This window comes from Elgaria multicarinata, chromosome 2 (assembly GCF_023053635.1).
Source record: "Elgaria multicarinata webbii isolate HBS135686 ecotype San Diego chromosome 2, rElgMul1.1.pri, whole genome shotgun sequence".
NCBI lineage: Eukaryota > Metazoa > Chordata > Lepidosauria > Squamata > Anguidae > Elgaria > Elgaria multicarinata.
This window is the reverse complement of record NC_086172.1, coordinates 180,401,210-180,410,572: the sequence shown is the minus strand read 5'-3', so window position 1 is coordinate 180,410,572 and position 9,363 is coordinate 180,401,210. Positions and strand designations below refer to the sequence as shown.

Here is a 9,363-nt window from a genome sequence, read left to right as displayed (position 1 = left end):
TCGACCTGAGACGGCTGCCTGAGAACCAGCTTCCGCTGGGATCGAAGAGTTTCGGCTGCAGTAACTGCCGCTTACCACTCTGCGCCACATGAGGCTCTTATCGTATCAGAAGTTTGCTCAATTTGGGATTGATTAAATGGTGAGTTTGGATGTTTGAGGCCTCGTGTAAGTGCATATATGCCCCCCGCCCCCACATCACCCCAAATGAAAATGGAAAAGTTACAAATTCTAAAACAGGTCTTAAGTTTGTGCATATTGACACATTAAGATCACCCAAAGTCTAATAAAGCATTGTATCTTTTAATAAAATTTCTAATAAATTGTTACTAAGGAAACACATCATTACCCAAGAGAGGCTGGGCAGTGCGCATAAATACATGTGCTAAATCACCCATCTAGCTTTCTGCATTACATATCTACACATTCAGTTGATTTACAAGTCTGCCTTTCTTTTGTAGCCGATTTCCATGCTGACAGATAACCCGAGGCCTTTGCGTTTGTGTTTATAGCTCTCTGAAGGAAACTCACTGCATGTGTCAACTTAGCAGGATGATTGTTGGACCGCTTTTGCCGTAGAGACATTCTACGGAGGACCTGTGAGGAACTCGTAGTTGCTTCTTAAAGCTTCCATGTCTTTCCTTCAGAACTCTCCCCGTCAGAAAACAGTATCAAAGACGTCATGACGGGAAATGCTGGGAAATGTCAACAAACAAACAAACTTTGGCTAAAACAAACAATTGTACTAGTTTCTTCCCATTTGCTCCCAGCAAATTATGGTTTGCAAATTTATTTATTTATTTAAAACATTTATATCCCACCCTATATCACTAAGATCTCAGGGCGGCATACAGATAAAAACACACAGTATAAAACAATAAACATACACAGTTAAGAAAACAAATTAAACCATGATCCAAGTTAAAACAATATATAATTTAAAAGCAACAGATGCAGTTAAAACAATGTGCCAGTGAGTTTAACCATCAAAGGCTTTGTTAAAAAGCCATGTTTTTACTTGGCGTCGAAATGCAATCAGTGTTGGTGCCAATCGGGCCTCCAAGGGGAGGGCATTCCACAGTCGGGGTGCCACCACAGAGAAGGCCCTCTCCCTTGTCCCATCATAGCGTATATGTTGCATTGGTGGGATGCGGAGAAGGGCTCCTCCAACAGATCTAAGGTCTCGGGCAGGCATATATAACAAGAGGCGCTCTCTCAGGTATCGAAGTCCCAAGCCGTTTAGGGCTTTAAACGTCATTACCAGCACCTTAAATTCTGACCGGAAGCGTATAGGCAGCCAGTGCAGTTCCTTTAAGACCGGAACCAGACCCTCTAACGTGAATTCCCCCTTCCCTTGTCAGCTTAAGCCAGTTTCATCAGTACAGATGCTAACCAGGGCTCCTTTATGAACAAACATTTGTAATAACGGTTTTAAGTGGGTTAGCAAACCATAGTTATACGAGAACCTGGTTGACATTAGCCATGCCCTCAGGGCAGGACCACAGTTGAGGCAAAGACAGGGAGGGGGTTTTGCACCTGAAAGGGAAGAAGGGGGAGGAAGGGAGTGCACAGCTCTACGCTTGGCTCCCAATTCGCAAACCATGGTTTGGAGGGAGCCAGCATTACATCTGCACTGGGCCAATGGCTAACAGTCACAGGGGGCTGCAGGGAAGAGGATGGAGATACAGAAATGAGATTTTGGTTGGGCCCCACTTCTCAAACTAGACAGGATTCAGATTGTGAAAAAAAAAAAAACCCTCCGTCATCGCACTGGCTCCAACGGAAGAAAACGTGTTTGCAGCCATGAGCAAAGGCCGGCACATCTCCAGCGGGCCACCGCTATGGCCAGCACTTACCCTTTGCTTCTTCCGGATAATAAAGATGTGAATGTCCTCACTCCGGTACTCCTCGTCGTGCTCATCCAGGGGGACCTTTTCCATCTCAAAGTCCCTCTGAAGAAGCTGCAATTTAAAGTTGCACCAGAATCAACGTTCACAAATCACAAGCCGTGAAACAACATGTTAGCTCTAGAATCCTGGCACAGAAATACCCTTGGAATCACCATGGGATACTTCCTCCATAGTCAAAAGAGCCCCACCTACAAGCACAAAGAAGGCTCACCTCGAAGTATCTTTTCTCCACTTCTGGGTTTTTCCCCATTGTCCGTTCTTCATAGCAGCAAAGGATGGAGGTATCTGGTCCGGCCAGGTCCTTCAGGGTCTTGAGCAACGGCTCCAGAGACTGCCCATGAAAAGAGAAAGGATTTGCCATGAAGCACGCAATCCTACACATGTTTAGACAGAAACAGGTCCCATAACTTCCAGCATCCCACAGCCAGCCAAAACATGCATAAGATTGCGCCCTAAACCTCATTTCACTACCTGTAATACTTCAGTGGGTAAAGGGATAATCCAAATTGTATCAAGACATTTAGCAAAGATGACATGCTAAGCCATGGTTAGGCTGCTAACCCTGGCCTTAGCTAGACCTATGGTTTATCTTGGGATCCTCCCGGGATCCTCCCTGCCTGCTCCCGGGATATCCTGTGTGTCATTTACATGAACAGGGATGACCCCAGACAGAATCAAACTTCAAAGTGATCTTGATAGGCTGGAGTGCTGGGCTGAAAACAACAGGATGAAATTTAATAGGGATAAATGCCAAGTTCTACATTTAGGAAATAGAAACCAAAGGCACAGTTACAAGATGGGGGACACTTGGCTCAGCAATACTACAAACAAGAAGGATCTTGGAATTGTTGTAGATCACAAGCTGAATATGAGCCAACAGTGCCATATGGCTGCAAGAAAGGCCAATGCTATTTTGGGCTGCATTAATAGAAGTATAGCTTCCAAATCACGGGAGGTACTGGTTCCTCTCTATTCGGCCCTGGTTAGGCCTCATCTAGAGTATTGCGTCCAGTTCTGGGCTCCACACTTCAAGAAGGACGCAGACAAGCTGGAGCGTGTTCAGAGGAGGGCAACCAGGATGATCAGAGGTCTGGAAACAAAGTCCTATGAAGAGAGACTGAAAGAACTGGACATGTTTAGCCTGGAGAAGATAAGATGGAGAGGAGACATGATAGCACTCTTCAAATACTTAAAAGGTTGTCACACAGACGAGGACCAGGATCTCTTCTTGATCCTCCCAGAGTGCAGGACACGGAATAACGGGATCAAGTTAAAGGAAGCCAGATTCCAGCTGGACATCAGAAAAAACTTCCTGACTGTTAGAGCAGTGCGATAATGGAATCAGTTGCCTGGGGAGGTTGTGGGCTCTCCCACACTAGAGGCCTTCAAGAGGCAGCTGGACAACCATCTGTCAGGGATGCTTTAGGGTGGATTCCTGCATTGAGTAGGGGGTTGGACTTGATGGCCTTGGAGGCCCCTTCCAACTCTGCTATTCTATGATCCCGGGATAAACATTAGGTCTAGCTAAGGCCCCTGTTGCAGCAAATGGTTAGTGAGTGAATTTAAACTGTGGTTATGTAGCCACCATGGTTTGGAATGGTTCACACAATACGCTAAGTCATAATGTTTAGCTCAAAATGCTTAAACATAGTGTGGCATCTGAACAGGCTTACTGTAATTCTTTTGTGGGCTCACTAACACAGTTATCTGGGAAAATTACTTGCCAATCAATTGGAACTTCTGGTTTATATGTTCCAGGTGAGAATTAGGAGTTAGAGCAAGCTGAAAACGCTATCAACTCTGAGGGCTGTTGATCACTGGATGAATGATCATGTGAACAACAGGAGGGCTATTATTTCTAGAGCCAAGTGAAATAGTCTCCCCAAAATTATCTATCCTATGAGTAGGCAGTGATATTTGAGGGGGGATTTCACTTAATGTTCTTGGTGGGGTTCTCCTCAAATAAATGTTTCTCTTCTGAGAAACTTCAGCTCAGTTAATACAGAATGAAACGGTATTATTAGTTCATGCTGGTGGACGAAGGAAGTGACGGAGGACTGGGAAGGATAGGAGCCAGGCTCACGGCTTCTTTCAACAATAATTAATATTTTGGGGCTGGATCTATAGTCATGTCTGAACTTCTCCACTTTATCTGAAGGCAGTGAAATGGGGGAGGGGGTTGCTAAATATTCCCTTGCAGAGGTAATTTTCCAATGGTTTGGGGAGACGCCTGAAAAAGAAATAGCATTTCTCAGAAAATCATTTTCTAATCGATCTTGGCTCAGCTCTAGCAATCTAGAGGGCAGAATTCTCAGATCCATCAAGAAAACAAATCTGGTTTTCGAATGACTCCAGTCAGTCATATGAGTGTAGCCTGAAATCCTTGCAGGGGCTGTCATAGGATAACAACCTGTAAATGTTCAAAGTGTTTTAGAAAACATCTCATTCATGCCACAAGAGCCTTATTAAGGAACTAATGATTATATAATTGTTAGAATAGCCTTCCCCAATCTTTTAATCTTCTAGTCTCTTCAGGAGCAAAATCTGCAAAATATATGCTCAGTCCAATCCACATTCAAACCCCAAAACCCATTGGAAAATGCAGTTTTTAGAGTGGTTGCATTAGTAGAATAGAAAAATCCAAGGCGCTGAGATGTCTTGCTAACAGGAAAGTTGACACAGGGGCCTGGAAGCGTGACGTGTCATAAAACTTTCTCCCAAGCCTCACAGCACGAGAATTCCCTCTTTAACTTGGGGTGGGGGGGTAGGGGGTGGGGAGAAGACCATAGGAAAACAGGAAGCTGCCTTAGACTGCATCAGACCCTTGGTCCATCTAGTTCAGTATTGTCAGCACTAACTGGCAGCAGTTCTACAGGGTTCCAGGCAGAAGATTTTCCTGCTTTGCCTGGAGACACAGGGATCAAACCCGGGGCCTTCTACATGCAAAGCAGGGACTCTACCACTCAGCTACAGCCCTTCCCCTAAAAAAGAAGTGATTTACCTCCTCATAGTAGATGCAGTCTGCCATCAGTATGTAATCAGGTGCAGGAAGGAAGTCTGTTACTTCTTTTCCCCTAGAAAAGATGTAGAGATGGATGCCACTCCCACCATAGGGGAAGAATATTCGGTTTATTTATTTATTATTTTAATCATGCCCTGATTTTCGGCCAAGACCGGCTCCTAAAGCAGTTTACAATTAAAATGCACAGGAAAGTGCAATTACAATAGGGATACATGTGATGGTGTATATATAGTAGGCTTTTCTGCACCTCATCCTGTACCTACACAGGGTGGTGGGTGGTAGAAAGCGCAGCAGAAATGCCAGGGCAAGCCGATGGTAAAGATCCCGACCCACAGAACCAGGCCCTCCATTGATCTGCCTGTTTATTTCAACTTCTAGCCACCCCACCCCCAAAGCTTTAAAATTTCAGATATTTAAATAAAACATTCAATTAGGTCGATCCTCCCAGAGTGCAGGACACGGAATAAAGGAAGCCAGATTCCAGCTGGACATCAGGAAAAACTTCCTGACTGTTAGAGTAGTATGACAATGGAACCAGTGACCTAGGGAGGTTGTGGGCTCTCCCACACTAGAGGCCTTCAAGAGGCAGCTGGACAACCATCTGTCAGGGATGCTTTAGGGTGGATTCCTGCATTGAGCAGGGGGTTGGACTCGATGGCCTTGTAGGCCCCTTCCAACTCTGCTATTCTATGATTCTACGATTCTATGAAATCAATGTAAGGAACAGCTTGGGTAAATTAACAGCAGTCTGAGTCCATATCTGACTGGGCTTTCCCAATACAGACCTCTTAAGATTTCCTCTCTCTGGTTAAAATGGGCCCCCATTAACCAAGCCTGGTTTTCAGTCTCTTAGGGGAATTTCAATTACAAAACGAAAAGTTCATACGAACCATTTCAGTACCTTGGCTCGAATGGAACCTGTGATAAGATGCCGATTAGTCTCAATGTTCATTTTCAGCAAGTCCTGGACTTCCTCAAGATCCGTAACGGTAACGTTTGCCCTGCAGAAAGGGGTGGAGGGGGCAGATCAACACAGTTCGTGACCGGTCTTGTTATACACACAACACACATCCTCAAAACCCCTCGCTCAGTTTGAGTGGAAGTTTTGTAACTAAATTCAACAGTGCTTAGAGCCCCACACATAAAATGACAACAGATCCACTTTGTGGGAAATGAACTAGGCGTACGCAATTAAAAAAACAAAAACAAGCCCTGTAAAAGAGTTCTGTATAGAAAGGGATCGACAGGAAAATAAATGTTTTTATTGTGCCAGCACCCTACTTATTATTATTATTTATTTATTTATATAGCACCATCAGTGTAAGTCCTCTTCTGCTCGTGACCTGCCTGTGTTTTCCCATCGCTTCTTCCATTTTTTTCCTTACTGCAGATTTAAATCTGTTAAGGAAAAATGGATGGAGTTGCCCACCTGGAAGCACCCTACGGAAATGTGACCCAGCCTGCTTTCGAAGAACTATTCTGCCAGCCCTTCTCTGGGTTGGGATAGTTAGTTTATATCTCTGAATGAGGGGGAGGAAAATCGGACCCAAAGGTGTGTGAGAGAGAAATGCGTGGATCCCAGCGTTCAAGGAGGTGAATCATAGAATAGCAGAGCTGGAAGGGACCTACAAGGCCATCAAGTCCAGCCCCCTGCTCAATGCAGGAATACACCCTAAAGCATATATATATAAATACAAGTATGAGGATGGATGGATGGATGGATGGATGGATGGAAGCGGCGTAGCTATCCCAAAGTGAGCTCGTCACGTTGTCCTCAACAAGCTGTGCCGGGCGTTTCATAGAATCATAGAATAGCAGAGTTAGAAGGGGCCTACAAGGCCATCGAGTCCAACCCCCTGCTCAGTGCAGGAATCCACCCTAAAGCATCCCTGACGGATGGTTGTCCACCTGCTACTTGAAGGCCTCTAGTGTGGGAGAGCCCACAACCTCCCTCGGTCACTGGTTCCATTGTCATACTGCTCTAACAGTCAGGAAGTTTTTCCTGATGTCCAGCCGGAATATGGCTTCCTTTAACTTGAGCCCGTTATTCCGTGTCTTGCACTCTGGGAGGATCGAGAAGAGATCCTGGCCCTCCTCTGTGGGACAACCTTTTAAGTATTTGAGGAGTGCTATCATGTCTCCCCTCCATCTTCTCTTGTCTCTGGCTCTACGTTTCTTGGTAAATATATATATACATACACACACACACACATATTCTGTATTAAAAGATCTGGAGTAACCACCACTCCCCTTGCTTCTGTATTCACAATCACTTGGAATCATAGAATAGCAGAGTTGGAAGGGACCTACAAGGCCAACAAGTCCAGCCCCTCGCTCAGTGCAGGAATCCACCCTAAAGCATTTAAACAGCTGCTGCCAGGCAGAAGTTCCACAGGAGAAGCTTCCACACACACACCCTGCAGGGCGATGCAGCATTCCCTGTTGAACTCCTGCCTGTCAAATCAGCAGCAATTCCGCCGGGAAACCAGCCCGACGAGGAGGCCGAGCCGGAGGGAGACCCGGCGGCGGCGGCCCTGGCAGGAGGCCTCTGCTGCGCGCCAGGGCCTGCCTGCCTGCCTGCCTGCTGTGTCGGTCGTGAGGGAAAGCTGAGGCGAGGCGTCTCCCTCCGCCCACCCGGGGCCCGGCCGCGACGTACCCGAGGCTGGCGGCCATGAGGCCCACGAGGCCGGTGCCGGCGCCCAGCTCGAGCACGGCCTTGTGGCGGAGGCGGAGGCCCCGCGGCGGAGCCCCGCCGCCCGCCTGCGCCGCGCTCTTCTCGAGGAAGCGGGCCAGGACCAGGGCGGCGTCCCACACCACCGAGCCCGTCCCGCCGGCCGAGCGCTGCGCCAGCCGAAAGGCGCCGTCGCCGTCCCGCCGCCACAGCTCCCGCTCGAACAGCGACGACGACGACGACGACGACGACATGGGCCCGGCCTGGCCCCGCTCGCTCGCCCGCCCGCCTCCCTCCCCGCCGTCACGGAGGGGAGGGCCTGGGCGGCTCCTTTCCCCCTTTCACAGCCGCTCCAGGTGGCCCTTTCGGTAGGGTGGCCACGTGAAAAGGAGGACCGGGCTCCTGTATCTTTAACAGCTGCATAGAAAAGGGGATTTCAGCAGGTGTCTTTGGTAGGCATGCAGCACCTGGTGAAATGCCCTCTTCATCACAACAGTTAAAGCTGCAGGAGCTATACTGTGACCAGATTTAAAAGAGGGCAGCTTTAACTGTTGTGATGAAGAGGGAATTTCACCAGGTGCTGCATGCCTACCAATGACACCTGCAGAAATTCCCTTTTCGATACAACTGTTAAAGATACAGGAGCCCTGTCCTCCTTTTCATGTGGTCACCCAACCTTTCGGAGAAGGAAGACCTCCCCGCTCCCCCAAGGTCCCTAAGTGGGGATTAGAACATAGAATCATAGAATAGTTGAGTTGGAAGGGGCCTACAAGGCCATCCAGTCCAACCCCCTGCTCAATGCAGGAATCCACCCTAAAGCATCCCTGACAGAGGCTTGTCCAGCTGCCTCTTGAAGGCCTCTAGTGTGGGAGAGCCCACAACCTCCCTAGGTCACTGATTCCATTGTCGTACTGCTCTAACAGCCAGGAAGTTTTTCCTGATGTCCAGCTGGAATCTGGCTTCCTTTAACTTGAGCCCGTTATTCCGTGTCCTGAACTCTGGGAGGATCGAGAAGAGATCCTGGCCCTCTTCTGTGTGACAATCTTTTAAGTATTTGAAGAGTGCTCCCATGTCTCCCCTCCATCTTCTCTTCTCCAGGATAAACATGCCCAGTTCCTTCAGTCTCTCTCCATAGGGCTTTGTTTCCAGACCCCTGATCATCCTGGTTGCCCTCCTCTGAACACGCTCCAGCTTGTCTGCGTCCTTCTTGAATTGTGCATCCCAGAACTGGACACAATACTCTAGATGAGGCCTAACCAGGGCCGAATAGAGAGGAACCAGTACCTCACGTGATTTGGAAGCTATACTTCTATTAATGCAGCCGAAAATAGCATTTGTCTTTCTTGCAGCCGTATCGCACCATTGGCTCATATTCAGCTTGTGATCTACAACAATTCCAAGATCCTTCTTGTTTGTAGTATTGCACATCAAAGTGCATCAAAGTGCCTCAAAACAACCAAGCTTAAATAAGATGATGATGATAAAAGGAAGTACTTCTTCACACAGTGCAGGGTTAAATTATGGAACTCACTACCACAAGATGTATTTTATTTATTTATTTATTTATTTATTACATTTATATACCGCCCCATAGCCAAAGCTCTCTGGGCAGTTTACAAAAGTTAAAAACAGTAAACATTAAAAATATAAAAAATTTAAAACCATCAAAAACAACAGTATAAAAACAACGGTATCCGTTTAAACAACAGGATTAAGGCAGTTTGCTACATTCCTATCAAAATTATGCAAATTAATGCCAGTGG

At 47.0% G+C, this 9,363-nt stretch overlaps 1 protein-coding gene across 1 annotated transcript; it reads right to left on the bottom strand.

Annotated features, from left to right (window-relative positions):
* Positions 1-281: 281 nt before the first annotated feature.
* Positions 282-7,854, bottom strand: VCPKMT (valosin containing protein lysine methyltransferase). Its single transcript, XM_063118507.1, has 6 exons — positions 7,586-7,854; positions 5,820-5,930; positions 4,909-4,981; positions 2,119-2,238; positions 1,854-1,958; positions 282-692 (listed from the first exon to the last, which is right to left on the bottom strand). The coding sequence occupies exons 1-6, from the start codon at positions 7,852-7,854 to the stop codon at positions 678-680; spliced, it is 693 nt and encodes a 230-aa protein (XP_062974577.1). The 3' UTR covers positions 282-677.
* Between the last annotated feature and the right edge of the window lie 1,509 nt (positions 7,855-9,363).